The sequence below is a fragment of the Trichogramma pretiosum genome, unplaced genomic scaffold (genome assembly GCF_000599845.2).
Source record: "Trichogramma pretiosum strain Unisexual culture from Peru unplaced genomic scaffold, Tpre_2.0 scaffold56, whole genome shotgun sequence".
Lineage (NCBI taxonomy): Eukaryota > Metazoa > Arthropoda > Insecta > Hymenoptera > Trichogrammatidae > Trichogramma > Trichogramma pretiosum.
The window spans coordinates 617,448-642,040 of NW_019641680.1; the positions used below are offsets into that span (position 1 = coordinate 617,448).

Here is a 24,593-nt window from a genome sequence, read left to right on the forward strand (position 1 = left end):
TTACTCGCGCTGGGTTATAAGCCCGGTGAAGAGAGGATGAACGAGGAGATTTGTTGATATAATCGACGTAAAAAAAATATATAGTTTTTGAACTCTCTCTCTCTCTCTCTCTCTCTCTCTCGGGAGCTTGAGGAAACAAACTTCTAGAGTCTCTGACTCGTTGCTATATACTTACTTCTCTCTCTCTGTTTTTTAAGATTCCGATCGAGAAAAATATACACACTTACGCTCGCGGAGAGAGAGAGAGTTGACGTTTCGCCGAAGGAATTTAATGCGCGTCGCTGAGAAAAAAAAACTCTTATACCCCCTGCTCACGAGATCATGAAGTACAGCAGCAGCGCGATATTATACAAAATTCAAGCCTCGAGCATCTGCCTCGAGTTTTAATGAAGTTTCTCTCTCTCTCTCTCTCACCCCCCCCGCCGCCGGAAACTTTATCCCTGCGCCGCGCGGTATTGATACTTTGCCTTTCCATCTTTCAGTTATACGCGTGTATTATATATACACATTCCTGAGCCGCCGCCGCCGCATTAAGTTTTGCCGTCAGCCACTAACGCGATTTAACCCAAACTAAAACACGAAGAGCCGCACCAGCAGCATCGCCACCGACGTCGCCTGCCAAGCCGTATATATATAGTTAATATGCGATATAAGGGATAATATGACAGATCGCTGCTCGCGTTAAAACTTGTGTTGCGTTCCACTGTTATATGTATATAGTGCGACGCGACGCGCCAGCTGCGGGATGGCACTCGAGCGAAGGCCGAAAATGACACCCGTTACATTGTCCATGTACACGATACGGCGTGGCATCGATATTCCATCATCGCGTTAATTTTATCGACTCGATGAATAAATTGGCCTTAGTTTATTATTTTACACGTCGGACTCCCCCCTTTTTATTAGCATAAATATACTGGGCATATAAAGTACAAAAAAAAAAAAAATGAAAAAAAAGAGAGATGTTGAGGCCAGTTTTCCACGCGGCGTAAGTTTACAAAATTTATGTTATCGCGGCTCGTATTATTAAGCAGTGGACCGCGTAAAGCTAACACGCAGTATAATATGCATGCATGTATGCACGAGGCTGGTTAAACTTCGGTGGTTAGAGGCCGGCGCGCACAAAGCAGCGCTATAGCAGCGCCGCAGCAGTTGCGCGGGTTGAAATTTTTATAACCGTGTTAACGTAAAACATAGTGTAAGGTCGGGTTCCAACCAATTTCAATAAATTTTTTCTCGAACGTGCTGCTGGAGAAAAGAGTTCGAGACTTTGGCACGACCAGCAAGTGTTTACGAATCATTTCCGTGGTTCATAAAGTCCAAGTCTGTAGGTATGAGTACTTGGAATAGAGGGACTGCTTTGGCTCCTCGTGGCAAATAACCTCAAATATTTTTGCGCGGGTATAGATCGTAAACATTTCGCAGCGTGTATCGTGAAAAATTACAGTGAATACATATATTCGAGGAAGTGATGGAAGGCAACAGTGACGTAGTTAGGTATAATATTTTTGTGTATCACACTGCCATGATTATTTTTTGATCGATTTCTTATAAGATTCGATTGTTTTCAGGGTGAAGGAAGAACCGAGCAATACTTGGATGGACGCAGGTGACGATATTGCTTTCGGTTCGATGGTTACTTGCAAAGTCGAAAACTCCGAAACATCGCCCTTTCTCGAATTTCCGGTGAGTTGAATTGTTTTAATTATGTTATATTAATCGACTATTAAGAACTAGCCTCTAATTATTCATTTCAGGCAAAACAAGCGAATGAGCCCGTCGTTAAAACAGAGAGGTTAGAGGAAAAAATATTTATCGATTTGGAATGCAAGAATGTTAAGCCAGAACTTTCTCTTTTATCTACTACTACCTTCAAAACTGAGTTAGAAAATGTTCAACCAGTTGGGAAAGAAGGAAATGAAAATCGTCGTTTAAAGCTACCCGAAAATGAAGACCTGAAACGTTTTGAAGAAACTGCCGGGAAAGAATTATCGTGCAAGTCAAAAATGTGTCGAAAACCTTATACAGCAAGAGCGAGTCTAAAAAAACATACGAATACGATTCATAAAAGAATTAGACTGTATAAATGTGAGATATGCAATGAATCATTTTCCTGCGATACAGACCGCAAAATTCACTTAAAACAGGTACATGATCGGAACAAACCTTTCGAGTGTGAAATTTGTCACAAATCATACAGAGCCAAGGGTTACCTTAAAAATCACATAAATACTGTACACAATGGTATCAAATCCTTCGAATGTGAGGTGTGTCATAAATTATTTGGTCAAAAAGCTCACCTCAATGTTCACATAAAATCAAGACACGATCGGAGTAAACCCTTCAAATGTGATATTTGTCAGAAATCATTTTCAATTAAGAGTAATCTCTATGTGCACACAAATGCAGTTCATGAATTTAGAAAACCCTTCGAATGTAAGATTTGCCCTAAAACATTTGGACACAAGTATGATCTGAAAAAGCACATAAATGCAGCACATGATCCAAGCAATCTCTTCGAATGTGATATTTGTCGCAAATCATTTGGACACCGTAGTAATCTCAATGTTCACATAAAATCTGTACATGATCGAATCAAACCCTTTGAATGTGAGATTTGCCATAAATCATTTGGATACAAGAGTGTACTCGATAGACACATAAATGTATCACATGATCGTAGCAAATCATTTGAATGTGAGATTTGTCACAAATCATTTGGACATAAACCAAACCTCAATAGACACGTAAGTGCAGTACATGATCGAATCAAACCCTTTGAATGTGAGATTTGCCATAAATATTTTGGATACAAGAGTACACTCGATAGACACATAAATGTATCACATGATCGTAGCAAATCATTTGAATGTGAGATTTGTCACAAATCATTCGCAGAAAATAGTTACCTCAAAAAACACATAAATGTAATACATGATAAGATTAAACCCTTCGAGTGTGACATTTGTCATAAATCATTTGGACAACGTAGTAATTTCAATCAACACACAAAAATAGTACATGATCGTAGTAAACCCTTTGAATGTGAGATTTGTCATAAATCATTTGGAGAAAAGAGTTACCTCAAAAGACACATTAATTTAATACATGATAAGATTAAACCCTTCGAGTGTGAAATTTGTCATAAATCATTTGGACATAAACCAAACCTCAATAGACACGTAAGTGTAGTACATGATCGTAGTAAACCCTTTGAATGTGAGATTTGTCACAAATCATTTGGAGAAAAAGGTCACCTCAATGTTCACATAAAATCAGTACATGATCGTATCAAACCCTTTGAATGTGAGATTTGTCATAAATCATTTGGTTGTCAGAGTAAACTTGAAAGACACGTGAAAATAGTACACGATCGAAGCCCGCGCTTCGAATGTGACATTTGTCACAAGTCATATGGTCGCAGAGATAACCTTAAATCTCACATAACGAAAGCACACGCTTTTATTGTGATATAGTCACAAGTTATATAGTATCAATCATACTTTAACAGCTCACACAAATACATATTTAATTATGATTATGTCGAATATTTTATCAAATTAGGTTTGAACCGGTACATTTAGACATAATAAATAAGGTTTCACAAGAGTATCGTAATAATTGAAAGATTTGACATAAATATTCGTTAATCTTGTAAAAAACTTTGCTTTTTTTTGTACTCAAACTGAGATAAATTAAATTACACGTCTTGGACGTAGGTTTTTCAAAAATTTTGAATTGTTTTTTTTTCAATCATTTAATAGTTTTTAATATCATTTTTTCGAATCCTAACGGATTTTTCTCTTCTTCCTGCGTTTCCTATGCTCCTATGCTCCTTACACGAATTCTAAGGATAACACGTAACGCAAAAGGGTAAAAATTTAAAGGCGGCGCATAAACACCGTCTAAGTGGAGGATTCGAAAACACGGTAAAAATGCAACAGCGAAGGAACGAGCGAACGAACAGGAAGAATAAAGAGGAAGAAATAGAGCAAGGAGAGGATGGTATATACAGCAACGAGAAGAGGGTATGTGTAGGGAAGAAAACGGATAGCGCGACGTGCCCCGCATGCGTACCGAAGCCAAGCAAAGTGTGTGTCCGACTAATGTCGAGTCTTTACTACTGCGCCGCGCCGCTCGTGTATACAGCCGAAGGCGGGGAGGAGATCTGCCACACGCGGGCACACACAGAGCACAGACGTTCCATTATAGTCCACTTGCTGAGCAATCGGCTTACGTGTATAGCTTGGATTTATTTCTAGTTTATAAAAGGTTAATTGAAAAATCTTATTGCGACTTTTCTCGAGCCTTTTTTCGATCGATCAACGCACTGTTATACGAATTCGATGTACGTATTCTTCTTACGTTTAATTAATTTAACCGTATACCCCCCAACAAACCTCAGAAGCCATAACGACGAGCGTTAAAAGTTGAAAAATGTTTTTCGCGTCGCTCTCGAGCACCAAGGATCGCCTAGCAGGCAGGCAGGCAGGCAGGCTCAAACGACTTGAAAAATGGCACTCCTTAATAAATTACCTCGCAGCTGCAGGGCACTGGTAATCCAAACATGTCTCTTTTAATTGCTGCATTCGAGCTTTTCTCTCTCTCTGTAGGTGGCTTTTGCCTGGGCGCTAAGGCGCGACAACGTACGAACTGGACCGAGTTAATACCTCTACGCGCCGCGCGAGCCGCTTTACGACCTTTATACACACATACATTATATTATATAATATATATATAATTATATTCTCGGGCACGAGGTGGCCGTTGGCGGTGGTGGTGGTGGTGGTCACGCTCGCTCGCCTCATATTATAAATCCAACGCGCGACTATAGTCCCCTCTAACACACAAAGCTCTCTCTGTGTCGCGCGAATCCCAGTCTGGAAATCATGCTTTGTTGACCTTTACAGCGCGACGGCAGCAGTCCGCCGCCCTTTTTTTTCTTTCTTTTTTTTCAGAGAGCTGCTATTCTAGCTGCTGCTGCTGCATTCGTCGTGCTCTCGTTTGTGGATCGTTTCAACTGCGCCGACATTTTTCTCGCAGCTCTCTACCTACGTTGCAGTAGGTCCGAGATTCAAAATGTTCGCATAAGCCGTAATTTTGACGAATTTCTCATTAGACTAATGATATCCATCCGACGACGATTGTTTGCGAAAATTGCTACTCGTATATACGAGAGCACGAGAAAATTGCAGTGGCCACCGGAAAATTCTGCACTCGATACTATACATTCGAGTCAAACGTTGCTGCCCGCCGCCGCCGCTTTATTGAATAAATGAGCGCGGGCGGGTTGGTCGGCGGCGCGTGAATCCAGCCGTGAATTTTTGATCGAAGCGATCGATGTCTGCCACACCGCTGTTCTCTCTCTCTCTCTATTCTCAACGGGCTTTCCCATTTTTCCCCCTTTCCGAACATCGCATCTCGCGTCGCTGGGGACGACGACGACGACTGACTGGCTGCCATAGTAGTAGTATACTTTTGACTCTTTTGTTGCACACATTGCGCGTGATACGCACACACACACACACAGATACACATACACAGAGAGTATAAGCGGCCAACACAGAGCTCCAGAGCTTGAGTAATACACTTTGTAATGCCGTAGCCCGCTTTGTATATACACTTTATAATACCGTAGGCTAGGCGGCGGCGGCGGCGCATTCACGACAAAAGTGTCTCTTGGGTTTCGTTTGTTCGTGCGTATATACACACACAGCCACCCACGCGCGCATAGTAGCTTTATATATATACTGCACATAGTCGAGCGAGTCGCACGACGTATACACACACACGCGCGAGCTCGTGAATAATCAGACTTTTCAGGACTCCCATGCACGCAACCCCCCCATGAAATATATAAAAGGCCGCTTAAACTCGGGGGCTCGAGCGCAGAATTATTATGTTAAATATTTACTCGAGTAATAAGCTTGATTCTTTTTCAGCAGTGGCAGTAGTTTCGGATATACCTGCCTGTGCCTGCCTGCCTGCCTGCTTAAATTTCATGACTGCACCGCCCGGGCAAAAGAATATAAATATAATGATTATATGTGATATTTTTTTTACTCTCTTTCGCTCACTCTATTTGGACATGGCTAAATCTAAAAGTGATCGAGTACTGCAGCGAGCGAGGCGAAGCGATCGAGTCTTTGTGAGTCGACCAGCAGCAGCAGCAGCAGCGAAAGCAATCGAGTAAAACGAGAAATCTGTTTCTAAAAACCAATGAAAAGCTCCGCGCACATGAAAGTACATGATTCGGAAATATATATAGTGTATAGAGAGAGATCGACTCACTTTATAGGATATTCAATGGATTCGCCTTAATGGATTTCTCCCGCGGATGTATTATGCGGAATATGAATTTTATGCGTTTGTATGAATTTGCGAAATGAACGAATACGCGATGTGTACCGTTGCTAGCTACGAGCTTGCGCAATTTTTTTTTCAATTCATTTCCTTATCTAAAATATACATATAATATACACAGAGAGAGAGATGGAATTTAAAATTATAATGGCGCATTTTTGCCGTAGAGGAAGTTTGCTGCGAATCGCGCGGCATTACTTCTTCTTTCACCCGGTAATCATCGTTCGGAAGCTCGAACGTGGGGCAACGATCGACTGTGTACTATCCTGGAAAAATCCGAATCTCTGCACACACACACACGTAGTGTTGCCTTGTCTTCGTCGTCCTGTGGCACGTTGTGGATCATTGATTTTCTGTCACCGCAATGGACGCAGAGCAGAGTCCATATATATACCTGACTACACTACTATACACAGCCTTCGGAGGAGGGTTTATTCTAAGAACCAGTGCACATGCTTTTTTTTGCGTTGATGTTGTTGTCTCTCTGCCTCGCTGTATCCTTGCTGCGCGATGGAGAAATAAAAAGGAAGAAAATGGACGTGCGATGGCTAAGAAAAATAGATTTATCTATCGTCACCTCGTCACCTTCCTGTGCGGGTGCTCCTTGTCGTATTTTTAGTCCTCTTTGTTTTATATTCTTTTTTTTTTTGGGCGATTGCGTTAGACGTACGTTGTGATATTGACGGTGTGCACGGCTCGCGACGATTTAACACGATTAATATGAAAATATTTCAGTATCATCCAAGTATTTACTTCTTAATCGACGAAGAAAATCTAATTCTTCTAGAACTATTTCTAAACTTTTATATCTACCGAGTTGAACTTAACTTGGGGTTGGCGACGCGACATCTACATTCGATGAGCTAACTACAAAGCATATACATTGTACCGTATGTAAGGTGATTTAACGCAACAAGCTAAAGTCATGCACTGAGAGAAAAAATTAATGCCAAACAGAATGTCATGTACCACGGCCATTCTCGGACTGGGTTCATAAAATTATTCAGGTCATAAGTTAGACAAATTTTATATCTTCAATAATCACTCATACTATTGCAATGTATGTTTATAGTTCACTCATCGACTGTAGATGTCGCGCCGCCAACCCCCAAGCGGTCAAGCTCAATTTGGTAGATATAAAAGATCGTTATTGTATTTAAAAATTTAACCGCCAATTTCATTTTCTGGACGTTATGATTTCAACGTTATCTTTCATAACGAAAAGATTTCAAGCTTTTTACGTTAAATTAGCTTTTACAATAAAAGTTTCTTCGTGCATTAGGTCCACTACATAATACGAATACTAAATTCGATGACATTAATAGTATAAAGTCATTTAATCTAAGTACGGTTCAATCGATTGCTTTTTATACGACAGCACGTATGCACATGGAATAAGAGTGAAAAGCTCGACGGCCCGACGCGATTAAAAGATGAGCCCATTGTCTTTGATGAATAATTCTCTATTCGCGGCATCCGATCAATCGGATAAGCAGCAGCAGCAGGCACGCCGCAAGTCGTATACATATTTCATCGCAGCCCAGGCTGAAATTAAAGTCTCGATTCGCGCGTTCAATACCAAATCCACCATTCGTAAGTAAATAAATAAAAATCAGCCGCGTACAGGTAAAAAGGCAAGCTTTACGTGTATCGGTAAAAAGATGTACGCTGTTTACGTACGTCGTGCTTGCGGTATAAAGCAGTAGCAGCAGCGCATAGAAATCGGATTGCGAACTCGAGCGAGTGGCGCAGAGCTTACGCATGTATACTTGATTCGTGCGAAGGTTGTGGATATATGTGTATATATTCTGCGCTACAGTGAGAGAGAAACGAGACGAAACGAGACGAGAGATTCGCACGCCCGTACGGCAGTGGTATATACGTATTCGGGCCTCGCATACATATATACGTAAGATAAACTGCGGACACACACAGAGAGTACGCCGCGCGTGTACGTATCGGTATACGCGCGAGGGCAGGAGGCCTCGAGCGGAGGAACGACGAGAGCTAGCCAGTGCAAATATTATCCCTGTCTCTGTCGTATATACTGTACAGATACAGCTTTGGCTGCTTTGGCTGCTGCTCTAAAGCTTCGTCGTGTGCAGCAGCGACAAGAGAGAGAGAGAGAGAGAGATATCGATGCACCATTGACATTTTATCTCTATCTCTCTCTCAGCCTCTCACTCTACTGCCATAAACGAGCGTCGGAACAATATAACGTTTGGCCCACACGCTCGATCGCTGCTGCAGACTTTTTATTATCGCTATCGATTTACAGGAGCTGCTCTGTGTGCGTATACAATGTAGCGCTGCCGCTTCTGCCGCTGTTATCTCTGCACCGCTCTTCGATTCTTCTCTGCTTTTTTTTTGCCGTTGTGTGTTGCGTTCCTCCCTGTTTTTTTTCATCTCATTGAAAGCGAGTGTATAGCATATTATCTATCGATAGAGAGAGAGGAAGAGATCGAGAGAGAGAGAAATGATTTTGATTTATTTTTTCACCCCAACGCCGGACTCGACAAGACTAATGACCGGCTCTTTTTTCCCCTTACTTCCTTTCTCTCTCTCGCCTAATCTACACGCACGTATACTCTGGTTTTGTACAAAAATATTGTCTTTTTTTTCGCGTACCCCTCTCGATCGTTTCGTCATTTTCTTCCAACCAAATTATCTTTTACAATAAATGTTTCGTTTGACACACACGCGCACACGCGTATATAAAAGCGAGGAGGGTGAGCGACGAGAATCGAAAAGTCTCTTCTCCATACACGTGGAACGTATGTTACTTCGAAAGATCAAACGTCGAGGGGGTATAAAAAAAAAGAGCAGCAACGACTGTCATTCTCTGATTGATTACTTACTTTCTCTCTCGCTCACTCGATCGCGAGCTTTTTTACCCCTTTCTCTCCCCCTCTCCATTACTATACTACCACTGCTATCCACTGCTTGTGGTCATATATATGCACGAGCGAGCTTGCAGCTGAGAGCGAAAAAAAGAGGTTTGTATCAAGCTTCCATTAAGCCTTTTCGACGTCTCTCTACTTTTTTTCGTACTCAGAGCGCTTAGGCGTGCTACATATATACGTACGTAGAAGCCCATGGCGCAGCAGCAGCTCTTTTCTCTTTTCGTCCGATCAAGCGAATAATTCACATCCGCCGAATTCGAGCCGAGCGAGAGAGCGAAAAGAGAGCGACTCGTTAATCCACTGTGTGTGTGTGTGTGCGCGAAGCAAAAAACGCGAAAAAAGCTCCGGTGTAGCAGCTGCTGCTATTAGACCAGCAGAGATCGTTTTGTCGCGATTGCCAACTACGTGTGTGTGTGTGTGTGCGAATGAGCTTGCGTGTGTGCGTGTGTTTTTGTTCGACGACTCGTTGCAGCACCAACCCACGCTCACGATTACCCGTGAAGGTATACTTAATGCGCGAGTCATACGCGTCGACGATTTCTTGCTCTCTAAGTGTGCACGCGCGACGTTGAATTTTCGTTTCGAGCGAAAATATTCGCGAGCGATATTTTTGAGCCGAGGCAACAGTTTTTACACCGTCTCTGATCTGCGCATGATTAATGAAGGGCGGCGGCGCGCGTTTACACGATGATATTTATTTACGTGCGTGCAGCAGCAGCAGCAGCAGCAGCAGTTACCGAGCCGAGCTTGCAGCAGCACCGCAAGCACAGCAGATGTTTATTTATCGATCGAAGGGAGGTTATTTCGAATTATTTATAATTTTCGGGGTGCCGATGTTGACTCAAGCAACTGGGTTAATTATACATCACGTGTACGCGTGCAAACGATATGCGCAAAACAAAATATACCCAAAAACGAGAAAATTTTGGTCTCGCTCAAAAAGCTGGAAGTGAGTCGGGAAAAATAAATATATATGCGGTCCACTTCATGAAACTTCACTAATGCAGCGTACGATTTTTGAAGTGCATACCTTATACTGGTTTAACTAAATTATGTGCGTATCATTTTGAATGTGTATAATGAAAATGTGTATAATGAATGAAAGAAAATTGATGGAATTATCGTCATCGTCACGGAATACAAGTTGAGTTCAAAACTATTATTACACGCTTGGTATTGCTTATTTGTGCTTATATAAATGGAAGAAAGAAACGAGGAAGATAATTTTTTTGAGTTTCAACTCGTCCAGATTTAAAAAGTACCTTTAATTTGACACAGATTCATTGTCAGATACGAAAATTAAGGTAACCAGTACCTTATTTTACTTAATGAGCTGAAATCATAATTGAAGTCAGCTTCCGCTGCTAGATGGCGAGTACTCAAAAACTGAAAATCTGCAATCTGTAAATCTGAAAAATTATTTAAATGTTCAAATCAAATTGATTAGAATTGCGTATGAACAGTTCAAGATGAATGTTCATCTTCACGAAGAAAAAATACTTTCCCCCACTTTTACATTAACTTCAATGTTAACATATTTACTTCGATAGCCGTTACAAAGATAATTCCTTTGGAGCACAATGTTTTGTACGCAAACGTTCATACTTTAAATGTATCCCGTGTCGTGCATTTTTATTCGACGTTGCCTCGCGCGAGATCCTCTCTCTCTGTCGGAGTTGCGAAAACTATCCCTCAAGAAAGAGAGAACCGTGTGTATCGCAACACAAAACTTTACCACTCAGAAGGTAAATATAGCGTGCGAGTGGCTTACACGGGGCACGAAGCAAAGTAAATCGCTCTCGCCCGAGCCGTTTTTTGCCCTGCTACACTCGTACGTAGCAAATATATGGCAAAGTTTTTAATGCGTTTCGCTTGGAATTTATTTATTTTTCTTGCTGCATCGAGTTAGATTCGCGTATGCGTATCGTACGAAATGGGATTGTGTACGTTTTTGCACGCGAGAATGACACGGCATTTCGATACATTTATAAATATAAGCAAGATTACGATTAAATAGCTTGCGAAATTGACTCGAGTTCTCGTACACATAGCTTTCCATAACGTCAAACGCATTTACATAATTCGCAAAGAAATACGAGCCTCGCGCGCGGCATTGAATTCGTTCGCAAACTCGCGCCCCGACGAGCTTAGCGAAAGCGAAAAAATGAATTAATCTAATTTTATCGGGTAGGCGCTATATTATAAAGCACAGCTTCGTGATGCTCGCTCGCCGGCCGCGTGAGCGCGAATAATACGAGAGAGTCTCGAGCTACTATGCTACTATACACACACACATAAAGCTCGGAGCGAGAAAAATTCATCAAACTAATGCTCGGCGCGCTGCTTTCGATACATAATATATGCGCTCGTGCGCCACTGTGCACAAAACGAGTCAAGCTCTGCCCACCCTTCCTCTCCCTCCCTCTTCGTGCTTTCTTTTCAAGTCTCTAAAAAATTAATCCGCGTGTAATGTATCGCGAATGAAATTGCCACTCGTTGCCGGCCCTTTCATGCGTGCGTGCCATGAAGAAAAAAAAAGCTCCGATATATGTGTGTGTGTATGTACGAATTTTCTGTGTAACAAGAGTGGAAACTTTGATAATAATGCTTAATGATAGTACGTATACGCGGGATGAAACTTGGCCGAGATTCAAATATTGCCTTTCGGCGAGGATATTATAAAGAGGCACTCGGCGTTAGAGTCAAGGTGAAAAAATGATAAATTTTGTTTCTTCGGCGATATAGCGGCATTGTACGCAATGAGCATATGTTTACCCAAACCTCGACTCAACTGACATAATAAATCATTAATGCACTCGCGGCGGCTTCGAATTCGAAAATGACATTTTATCGCGCGCGTTTCTTTCTCATCGTAGAGAAAAGTTAAATCTTTCGTACGAAACGAAGTTTATCTTCGTTCTTCCTTCTTGTCTCTCGTTTGCAGCCACTCTCGCTCGCTTGGCAGGTGGTACAATAAAATTAAAAGTATCCTTTTGTCCTTATGACTGATTTGCCCCACGCGCGTATATAAAGTTTGTTATCAGTTATTTCAGCTCGATCTCCGCGTGAGAGAGAGAGACACCTTCGTTCGTTCCTGCGTGGAGTAGGAGGAAACTTTCTCTACTTTCTGTTATTCTTAGCTTCGCTCGTCTTCGCGCAAAACTCACTCCTTTGCAAATTCAAAAGTGGAGGATTTTTAAATATAATACATTTATATTCTTTCTTTCTGTGGAGACGAGAACGCCTCGCGGATTACCCCTGCAGGAGCAGCTCACGATTAACTGCAAAAATGTTGGTAAAATAAATATTTAACGTTCGAGTTGTAACGAGAAAAAAGAAGAAGGTTTTTATATACCTCGAAATAACGTCATCGTATAGGAAATCCGTATAAAAGCGGAAATGTTCACGGCGCGTCGACAGGAAGAAGTTAGAGTCCGTCTAATCTTAGTACGATTTTATCGGAGATATATTTCTGGAACGATGTGCTGCTATATGTGACGCAGGAGCAGTACGCGGATAATCCGCGATAGTACTAGGATTTATTTGTGTTGCACTGTACATATTTTGTACATGACATAAGAGGAAGCCGCGAATTCGTCAACATTTTGCGTATGGCTTCAACCCCCCCGTGGAACGTCCGAAAGTTCACAGGATATTCGGGTACTCTATAAAAGTAACCACTGCTGTGATCCGTGCAAATATATAAAATTCAACCCATAGCTAGATATACAGTTAATTTATAAAATAAATCAGGCTATCGACTGTTTGTTTTACGATTGCACCGGGGCAGAGAGCACTCGATATTATATACTTACATTAGATTATACATCATCGCGTCGAGCGCGCCGGACGATATAGCTTAATTAATCAAGTATAATGAATCATTTAAAATCTGTCGAAACAAATGCGCGCGCGAGTGCGTATGCATTAGGAAACGTTAAGTTGAACTAATTGCGATTTTGCTCAGCTGCGTACGCCGCTGCCCCCCCCCCCTCCGAACAACAATTGCGTACGCATATACAATGCGGAGCCGACTCGAAATATATATGAAAGTAACAAAGTATAAATTATTCAAATGCAGTGTATAGCAAAATCATTACGATTGTTGGAAGAGAGGAGGAGGATGATGAGGGGACAGCCGAGCATCGGTCCAATTAGTCAAACTAGGCGCGCGCGCGAGCCCGCGTGCTCCTCGTGATTATAAGTACTTAAATATTAGATGAGAAAGATTTTTTCCTTTTATATCCAAGTTGAATTTGATCGCTTGGGGGTTGGCGGCGCGACATCTACAATCGATGAGCTAACTATAAAGCATACATTGCAATAGTATGAAAAATTATTGAACACGATAATCTAAAGGCATACAATTTTGGTTTATCGACACTACATTAATAAGACAGAATGTTCTGTTCAGCTTACGACATGTATGATTTCATGAAGAACGTAAAAAAATGGCTGTTTTCTCAGTGTATGCCTTTAGCTTGTCGTGTTCAATCATCTCTCACGCAGTACAACGTATGCTTTATAGTTAGCTCATCGAATGTAGATGTCGCGTCGCAAACCCCCAAGCGGTGTAAGTCAGCTCGCTAAATAATACGGTCGCGGTCAAAATACAAAGAGCAGTCAAAATTTTAGGCTCTCTACAACGGCGCACGCATAAAAACTCTCACGGAGAAAATTTTTATCCATATCGGCTTTTCTTCCGCGCCAAGTGCGCTCCTACGTAAAAGCAGAAGATTTCGATCGACGTACGTATATATATGTATATAGTCCGGGCACGTTTCCGAGCTATCGTCTCGCTCTGTCTTTATTCGGGAAGACTGCGTGGGGAGAGGTGCTTGGGATGAAAATGTTGGCGCGCAATTTCTTCGATAGCCGAAAATTTTCAGCTCGTCGCTCGATCGAGACTCCAATATGTGCAGACGAAGGCGCGGGTACCCGCAGAAACGTCGCCTGTTATACATATATAGCTCGCATATAATTTAGCGTCGTCGCGTCCTCGTTCAGAATCTACCGGGATAATTAGATACCATCGATTTACGCTCGAGATCTTTATTGTATCTCGTTCGATCCGATTGCGCCGCAAGTTTTTAAGAGTTCCTATATACGTAGATAAATAGCTGCTATATAGGAAGCGCAATAATAAACGTCGCGAAACGAGTCGAAAAACAACTCGTTAAACAATTTTGCGGGGCCGCTGCAGCTGTGCAGTGTGCAGAACTCTCTCTATCCGCAGCGCGCGATTCGTGTACGTCCGTTGCCACTGCTGCAGTTTGAGCGCTGCGTGTGTATATTTTGCTGACTCATTGCTCTACACACGTGAAGAGAGAGAGAGAGAGTATAACAGTTCCTAATTCGCGAGCGGCTCTCGCTCCGGCTTTTCCTCTTCGTTCTCTGTTTCGTCATATTATACACATGCACTCACACACGCGGGGTATGTATAGAACCGACAGCTGGGGCGCGTTTTACACGCTTAATTAATTTACACGTGTTTGCTTAGCGCCGCTTATGCATTTTGTTAGTACTCGATTTCGCGAGCCCGTGTATGTGTTTCACATACTCTTTCAACGCGTTAACGGATTCTACTGATCGATGTTACACTCGTTATACGTATAGCGTATTAAATAACATTTTCGACCGAAGTCACCGAAAAAAAACATCCGCTTTTTTTTCGAAATCGTGCTCGAATTTTTACAACTATTTTGACTTTGCCACTTGCGGATTTATAGTTAAAGGCACTCGCCATCTAGCGGCGGAGGTTGGCATTAACAAAGATTGAATCGTCGATTAATTTTTTGAACAATTTACCCAAAATATAAATCAATATTCGTATGTTAATTTTCTATCGAACATAAGAGACGAAATAAAGCTCTTTATGATACGAGTGTAATTCGTTGCTCTTCCCATCACGGCCCTAAGAACTTTCGATTAGCTCGGTTCCTTCAACTAAGCACCAATGTAACGTCAAATACAAAATTTCGAAAGTAAAATTCAAAGAACCTTTATCTATACCTTCACCCCTCTGATTTCGGATTTATTGTATCTGTACACTCGCAAACTATTTAGCTCCCAATGAGGCCACCACCCCGGAAATTCACGCAGAAAATTTCCTCCTCTATTCCTTCGCTCCTTCAGCGCTTCGTTTATACAAAGGCATACGCGGAGCAATCAAGCCTTATATATATAGTATATACGTGTAGAGAGCTATGTGAACGATTGTGAAAATTCATCTCCAGTGGATCGGAAAAAGGCAGGATTTTCCTTACAATACATTTTACCCGAGTAGCAGCGCAGTAGTAGTGACACGAGCTTGCTTTTAGTCGCGATCGGCAATGACTAAATCGCGCCCGCCTGCACAGCTGCAGCAGAATTCGCGTGCATTATAGATGCTCGCAGCCGGAGCTCGAGAGAGAGAGAGAGAGCTATTTTTGCTGTTATTTTGCCCAAAAAACTTTCTTTTTTTGCACTTGACAATAAAAAAAAAAATTGCGAACGAACGAACGAACATCCGAAACTTGAGCTCCTCAATTTATCGCCCAGCTAACGTTGAAAATTTGCATCTCCGTGGGTGGGTGTGTGTGTGCGAGTGCGCGCCTGTTCACATAATTCGCAAACACGTTTTCACTTTAAAGCTCCGACTGATCCAAGTTTTTTTTCCCCCGTCGACAGAGAGAGAGAGAGAGTTCCCGCGTTCAAAAGCTTCATTCGGCGCAAGTGCCTTCTCGCCGATCAGCGCGCGGCACACAGCGCGAGTCGTGTTTCATCACGTCATTTTTTTCCCCCTATTTTTTTCTTCATCCACCCGTCTCGCTCGTACCTTATATATACCCATGGTACATCTCATTTTCCTCGATCATCCCTATTCTCCGGGAACTTTTCTTTTTTTTTTCTTTTTTCTTTTTTTTTTTTATACATCCATAATACCTAAAAAACCTCTTCATCTTTTCACTTCCGGTTCACTCGCGCCACTGAATGATCGAAGAAATGCCGCGCTATCTATCTCTTTTCTTTGGGATATATATTCGGGCTCGTTTCTCCGGGGGCATCTTCTATTATTCCATTTTCGGCTCTATCTTGTCTCTCTCTCTCTCTCTCCCGGTGGCTTTTGAGAAAAACGGCATCGGATGAAATGTGTGCTGCTGTTACTGCTACTATCTGCCTACCTGTATGTGTCTAAGTGTACAAGTGTGTGTGTGTGTATGTGGCGTGCAGACACACCCACAACTGCCTCAGCGAGAAAAGAACCAAAAAGTCTTGCTTTTCGCAAGCGGGAGGAGGAGAAGGACGAGCGGGCGGGCGAACGAAGGAGAGGCTCGAGGGTAATAGAGAGGATCTTTTTCATCGAAAATGAAGAGTAAGAGAAAGGGAGAGAGAGAGAAAGAGAAAAAAAAAGGCAGAAATGGTAGTTTTCCTTTCTTTATACTTTGCGCGTGTTCTCTCTCTCACACTCGCTCGGCGTCGACGTCATCTCGCCGATTACATTTTACCGACTGCTTGGATTACAAACACCGGGGCGCGTGCGTTCCTTGAAATTTCTTCATTTTTTTTTTTTTTTTTTTTTANATTTTTTTTTTTTTTTTTTTCATATTTTTTCATGTGTACGAATTGTGTGCGAGTGCGCGGCGCTAGCGCTAAGCGGACTGAGCGCGCCATACTGCTTTATCAAAATTAAATCCCCGAAAGCAGATAAGAATTCAGTCGCTGTATTTAACAATTTTTTTGGGGGGATTGATTTTTTCGACGAAACGAAATTTAAAGCACAATCATGAAACATGAATTTCCCTAAATATATAAAAACAGTGAAAAAATAAGACTCGTTGAAATTCGAGTTGACGTTTTCCATTTTTTTTTCAAATACGAAAATGCGGTGTTTTTTATTTCCTTGATGATTTTTCCAAGTTCCAAGTAAAAGTATTTATTATACGAAAGTGAATAAACTAGTACTTTACTTATTATTATTAAAATTAAAATATATATGCTGCGAGTTTGCTTGGCCATTATGTGAATTTATAAAATACTGGTGTTATTTTATGAAATTTAATTACAATGCTCGCATTAAAAGTGAGCCATTATGCTTGGAAAATGCAAAACTTTTATCTACTAAAAACTAAGATAAACGCGTTAAAAATTCTACGTACGTTTAACTTTTTTTTCATGCACGCAGTAGTTTATAAGTTACCGCTAGATGGCGTACGGCCGAATTTTTAAAAACCAAAAGAGAAAGAGTAAAATTTTAGCATCAAATGAGAGCAGTTTTCAATCTAAAACTAGCATACAGCAGGTTTTTTGAGAAAACAACCCAGTTTAATGACAAGAAGTACCGAGGGTAAGAGAGAAAAAAAATATCCCAGATCGAAAGATGGCGATAAGAGTGCGCGAAACGACAGAAATATAGAGCAAAGTTCGAGTTATACCAGTAGTTATTTGAGTGACATAAATAAGGTATCATTCGTTAAATGTCGACCGGCACTCCCTCTCCCTCAAGCGCGCGGAGTACGTCGGGAAAAGTGTCAAGGGCTATACGTCGTCGAATCGAGTCGCCGCCGCCGTCGCGAGTGTGGTTGGCGAAATCAATTACAGACTCGTTCGATAGTATGTGTAGTAGTAGTAGTCGTCGTCGTCGCGCGGCTTACAGCAGCTGTCGTCGCGAATTTTACATTTCACTCAACAATTACATTCTTTCTTTCGGGCGATGATCATGATCTCGTCGTACGATTTATTTTATTCTTTATTTTTTGTTTCGCATGCGAGGGGGGTACTCGACCGACCGATCGCGCGCGAGGACGACGCAAAAAAAAAAGATGGGCACGATACGATACTCGTTTAACAAAAAAAAAAAAAAACAAGAAAGGAAAGGAAAGGAAGAAGAGAATCGCATATTATACAGGAAAAGCGGAAGATTTTTGAGAGATATTCCGGCGATTGAACTGCGCGGCGCGCGCGCGCGCTCGCAAGGGAAGCGGTGTTTGGCAGACAACCAAACTGCCGCTGCCGCTTCATTGCTTTTTCTCTTTCTCTCTATCCAGTGTGCGTCTGCTTTCGAGCTTTATCGCATATAATATGGCAACTGTATATGAAGGTAATCTATTGTTATGGTTTTATATCGAGTTATTGCTTCCTCCTCCTGCTGGATAGGGGAGGCTGCTCTGCGATAGGCCTCGAAAAAAAACGAGTTTTTCAACCAGGTGTCGTGGGATAATTTTTTTGTTTACAATATCTGTACACAATCGACTTTATTGATTTTCCGTCCACGTTTATGCGTGGATAGCATTTTCATTTCATTTGTCAGTATTGTGCATCTAATGCCCTGTTTAGTCACGTAAGTAAATCAAGAAATGTCAGTCTTGTTACGAAACATTCATGTGGCTTTTTTTATTTTGAAGTTTCCGTTGGGTCGTATTTGTATTCAGATTTTTTTCATGAACTAATTTTATTTAGAATGAAAATTTATAACGTGACAATTTATTTGTTAAAGTATTAAAACAGTAAATGAAACAAGTCACAACAGAAACCGCAAGGGAACGTAACCATTGAATAAAAATAATATGAAACATAACCACATTTATTCGTGCTAATTAAAAATAGAAGGGACGATGGTTTTTTTGATACTATTATTTCCAATGAAACTAAGGATTGTAGATAATTTTTACAATTTACCTTCAGTTCAGCTCGAAAATAGAACCATGCCAAATGAAATTGGTATGGAAGCCAATAAAGATAATTTTATTGTAACTAAAGCTTTATTTGAAAAGAAATTTATCTGGATTGGAAAAATTATGAAAATTACTTTTTAACACTGCGTGCGCGAAACACGGGTTTTCTAACCTTAAAGCGTCAGAAAACCCTAGTTTCTCGCAAGCAGAGTTAAAAAATATCGTTTGCAACTAGTCCGCGAGGAAGTTGACTCACCCAGGAGTCTTTGCACCCTCGCTACGCTCGGGTGAAAACAACTCCTGGATGAGTCAACTGCTTCGCGCACTTGTTACAAAATATACTATTTTTATACCCTTTTCAAAAAAGAAGCATACAAATATGTGGGAATGTTTTTTTGAGTTTATATTTACTAATGATAGTTCCTACTATGGTAAGTGTTACAAAAATTTTACTGGCAGCATGATGTATTCAAATAATTATCATTCATTAAAGATTTTGAAAATCATCAAGTTTTCAAGAGAAAATCTGAACTTAACTATGGTTGAATGCATATTTCAACTAATATGTTTATTGATGATGATATTTTGTTACTTAAACATGCTATTATGCAAAAAAAAGGTAATTAACACGTATGATTATGAAATAAATAAATAGATTCAACGTTAATAAAAAGAATAAAATTTAATTTTCAATCTTAACAAGATCCACACTTGTGCAGTATTGATGGTTCAATTTTGGTCCTCTAATTCTCAAGATGCTGAAACGGTGTTGGAAAAAACATTAATGAAAGCGAACAATATTAGCATTTTTCAAGCAGGTTAGCATCGACATTTTTAACCATTTATTAGGAAATGATTTATTTATTTAAAAATTTTTCAGTGGGGATCGTTGTTTTAGGCACAAGCTTTGCCGTATCATCGATCCTTGTTCCGTCTTTTTTGAACTGGGCACTTCCAGGCAATCAGACATATGGAAAATGTCTGCCTCTCCATACAGAATTACATTTAAACGAAGAAAAATTTTTTAATCAAATTTTTCTAGTCCAGTTCACTGTAACATTTATTTTTGTTTTATTGATAGGCTCAATAAATGCTTTTCAATTTTTCACCATATCATACATTATTGGCCAAATTCGTGTATTGGAGTACGCCATAGCTAGAAAATTTGACTCAAATTGAAAATGGTTTTAATCGTATATAATTTTTCACAGATATTTTCTACGTAAAATGGACTCTGAGTACAGATTGAAACTTTTGGTAGATGAAAATAATGGAAACAAATGGATTTTTTGGCAGATCCAAGTTTTTGTGCAAAAGCATCAAATTTGTATCGAGTAAGTTTTGTTAATGTTAACAGCTTTAAAGAATTGATGAATTATAAACGCATGTATTATAGGATTTTCAAAGTGATTCGCGATGTAGGCAACAAGATGGGATTTGTTATATTATTCGGAGCAAGTTGTGTCCTTGCCTTAACGTCTACTTTAGTATGCTTTGAATTATTTTTTAGATTTTAGTTATTCAATCACTTGAATATGTTCATGTTTTTAGGTGGTAATTTTAATGGAAAAAAATTGGCTGGGGGCAGCAAAAATGTTGTTTGCGTTATGTGTTACGATTATCGTTATAATTTGTGCTTGTTTTCCAAGCCAAATGTTGAAGAATGCTAGTGACGATCTATTCTGTACCTGGTAAATATTGCAGATTACTATTGGTCATTGAATTTTAATTCAGTAAATGATTATTCTTTTCAAGCTTCAAAATAAATCTTCAAAATTATCCAATAAAAATACAGAAGATCTTATTATTCGTTATGCTAAGAGCAATGAAACCTTTTGTTTTAACTGCTGGGCCAACTATAGAGTTAGATTTAGAAACCTGCGGCAACGTAAGCTTTTATTATTTTTTTGAACATGAAATTTTCTTGGAATGTTGTAAAAATATTTAAATTACTTTAAATCGAATCATTGTTTTCAGATGATTAAATCCTCTATGTCATTTGCAATAGCCTTCAGATCTATTTACACTTCACTATAACTTTTTTCTCCCGAATTTGTACCTTAGCGAACGTAATTTAGAAACTGTCATAATTATTCAATTATTGTGTTCATATCATTCGAATTTAAATATGATATTAGACTTCACCGCTGCACAGGTTTTTAGCCACTTTGTAACTTAATTTTTCATTATATAAATTTATTGTTTTTCCATTTTTTATGGACAGCAATTTTATTCTCTGTTCGATCACTCACTTGTTTGGATGCAATATCGATTTAAGTCAATTTTTAAGGAAAAATCGGTGTTATCTTGAATTCGTACTTGTTCATACTAATAATTTTTATACAAAAATGAAAAACTTGATTTAATAATTTTTTCAAATATCTGTATTTTTTTTTATCAATAAAATTATTTTAGTACTAATGTGTTAGTGTAGTTACAATGTAAAAATTTATTCAGTTAGCTTGCTTGCTAAGTTCTCGAAAAAAAAAAGCGATTTAATGTTTCAATTTTAAGCTTGATGAATAAACTAAATTTTTAAATTTGTTTTCTTGTAGTTTCAAACAATAATTTAACTTCATGAAAGTTTTTAAAATATTTACCCAGTCAATATATATTTAAAATGTGCCTGCAAAAGATCTTCAATGAAAGTGACGCAGAATGAAAAAATTGCAAATTCAATTGCGTTATTAAAATTAACTGAAAGTCTGTCACCGATATTCGGTGAGATCAGCTCTGTATTTAAGGTGACAGATAATCCAATCCAGGCGAAAGACATGGAATTGAATTAAACCACTTTTTTAGAATTTAGAACAAGATTTTGCAGCGACTCCGGTATTACGGTGCTCAGAACTCGTGGAAGAACAGGCAGAACCGTTGGATCTGACGGTTCCAAATTCCCAAGTGGAGTTACAAGATTTTGCAACGACTCCGGCACTGCGGTGCGCAGAACTCATGGAAGAACAGACAGAGCCGCAGGATTTGACGGTTCCAAAGAAACAAAGAAAAAATATTGAATCCAGAAAAAGTAAGTTGGAAAGGATATTATACAAAGAAAAGTTATGGAGGGCCACTCAGGCAACTAGGCTTTGCAACAGAGTATTTGGTAAATTGACAAAAATCTCAAAGCTCAAAGCAATTAACAGTCAATCAAAAACAGAAATGGCAAACTTTTTGATAGTGTCCGACAAATATTTAAATATGATGAAGGCTTATTGTAGAAACAATTATTATAGGACGGTTACAAAAAAAAATCGTCGAAAGAGGAAATAGAACGAAGTACGCACCACAAATCAGTGTTTCAATATAAATGATTAAATTACTTTTCTGCTTGCAGATTAATACATAAAGATACTCGCCATCTGGTGGTGGATGCTTAAATGATTGTATTCAAACTAGTTAAAACAAGTATACATTTTTTGCAGCAGTAAAATTGTCATTTTCAAGTCATTTAAAATTTGCTTTATATTTATAATATAATTGTATCGACAAAATTGCCAGAAACAATTAGCTACTCAATAGTCATGTATTTTAAAACTTATTAAATTACAATTTTGGAGTAATTAGGCTATTCGTAATGTTGAGCGTTTTTACCAAAGTTTTACTTTTTATAATATTTACTCCAATGAAAAAATGCACGTGTGCTATTTAAATTTTTTAAAAGTATAAACTTTAAAAAAGTTTAAAAGTTAAGAAAAATGTGTTACAGAAAATGTTGCAGTATTAAATATATCATGTACTAACCGCCACGTGGCGTACGGTTAAGTAAACTAATAAGGAGAGGGAAAATCAATAATCCTTCTAGGTTCAATGCGAATTTGTTAGTAAACTATAAAAACTTTTTCCTTTTTAAAAAAGAACGAGAAGCCGTTTTACTTACGATGTGACTGAAATACCATTATATTTGAGGAAAGATACACCATCAACAAATGATTGTATCATATCGAGAATAATAAGAAATAAAGTAGCAACTTCTTTATATATTTTAAATATTAAGTCTAAAATTCGTTTCGATGCATCATTGCATCGTTCTCTCCACCGCGCTTATATGACCACCTGCCGCGAGGCATCCCACTCGATTCAACTTCAAGCGATACATAAAAGCCATTAAAATCCTTGCTTTATAATCAAACAGATTGCTCCCGCGCGCGCGCGTGGCATCAATAAAATAACGCGTGCGCGACTCGAAAATCTCATCCCCACGCGCGTGCTTGCATCGAAGAATTGCGCGCGCAAATTCCTTCCTGAAAAAAAACTGTTTTCAGGCGCACTCCGTACGCTCCTGCAACGAAATGATATACGCAATATTCATTAAGTTTATTATTCCCGCAATTTTCGGCGCACGTACGAGAGGGTACCGTACAAAAACCACGCGATCGCGTGAATGTGTGGCGCCCGTGTCGGATATCATCATATTCGCGCTATGAGCGTGGAAAATTGCCGTTTTGCGTTTGCGGGGCTGAAAAAAAAAACGATAAATATTCACTTGTCGACGCACAAGAGAGCGAAATTTTCAACTGCGAACGTACACGCGGCTCTCTAGCGTGTGTATACGCACGGGGGGAATCTATTGTTTTTTTTACACGCGCGCAATTCGCACCTACAGCGACGACAACGCGCGAGTGTCGAAACTCCCCTCGCGCTGCTGCCACTGCTGCTACATCGACGCATGTAGGTGATCGTATATGTTTCGGTGAAACGTACATTTCGCAATTTTCGTACTAGCAGTTTTCTAAATTATTATTTTTTTTGCGGAATATTTATGGCTTTATGAAAAAATAAAACGACGCGTTAATGTAATGATATCGTTTTTTCTACTTACGATGCAGTACTCGGAGGTCTTTGGACACTCCTTGAGTTGTGTGGCTGTGTAATTGATGCACGGCGTGATGCTTCCGACGCCATCGTTGTACTGTCCGCATTGGTAGCAGTTCAATCCTTGTACCACGCCTGTAACACAAAAAAACGCAAAAATTAATTTACTTCGAACATAAATGACGTAAGAGAGGCAAGAAATCGATATAAACCCGCTCCAATCTCTCCACGGTAAATCCATCTCCCCAACCGTCCAACATTTATTAGAAGTTTTTCGAACCTTCGCTTCGATTATTACAGCGTGAATGAAACACGATCGCGCGAAGTCGCGCAAAAAATGCTCCGTTGTACACGGTCCGAAGGCAATTGATGCTCGTGTTTGCGCGAGGGCGAATTTTCGGGAAAACGTACCACGGCCCTAAACTTTTTTTTGCTGGAAAACTTACACGCCGATATTATTCATGCCGTTGTTATTCGCGTCCTGGACCGGTTGACCAGTGTTTTCAGCCATGGATAAATCCGGTGCGGATCAATTTTTTTTTCTCGATCGGTTTAGTAATTCATAACTATAGAGTTATACGCAAGCTTCCATTCCTAAATCTGAAAAAAAATCTACAAGTATTACAAAGCGCACTGTAGATCTCCTTTTCCCAAAATCGACTTGTTTTTCGCTACCTCCTCGAGCCTTCGTTATAAAATCATGAAAAAAAATCGTGGAAAAAAAATCTCGGGTACGCTTTTACTTTATTTTCGTTGGATAAAATAAAACTCGCAGGCGCTGCGACAACGACGACGACGACGTGCCCTTGTGTGTGCAAAAGCATCTATCTGGCGTACAGGTAGAGAGACCAGCTACGCTGCA

At 39.9% G+C, this 24,593-nt stretch overlaps 1 protein-coding gene across 1 annotated transcript; it reads left to right on the forward strand.

The window, feature by feature from the left end:
- Positions 1–1,236: 1,236 nt before the first annotated feature.
- LOC106654744 (zinc finger protein 708-like) lies at positions 1,237–22,258 on the forward strand. The gene is made up of 9 exons (XM_023460929.1): positions 1,237–1,497; positions 1,572–1,686; positions 1,758–2,956; positions 20,131–20,253; positions 20,471–20,473; positions 20,569–20,610; positions 20,675–20,807; positions 21,722–21,944; positions 22,254–22,258. The coding sequence occupies exons 1-9, from the start codon at positions 1,472–1,474 to the stop codon at positions 22,256–22,258; spliced, it is 1,869 nt and encodes a 622-aa protein (XP_023316697.1). The 5' UTR covers positions 1,237–1,471.
- The last annotated feature ends 2,335 nt before the right edge of the window (positions 22,259–24,593 follow it).

Excerpts from the sequence above, each read along its gene's own strand:
- LOC106654744 (XM_023460929.1), top strand. The coding sequence starts at position 1,472 with ATGGAAGGCAACAGTGACGTAGTTAG. Across the intron at positions 1,687-1,757 it reads CGCCCTTTCTCGAATTTCCG|GCAAAACAAGCGAATGAGCC; the intron begins GTGAGTTGAATT and ends TATTCATTTCAG. Across the intron at positions 2,957-20,130 it reads GATAAGATTAAACCCTTCGA|ATATTTTCTACGTAAAATGG; the intron begins GTGTGACATTTG and ends AATTTTTCACAG.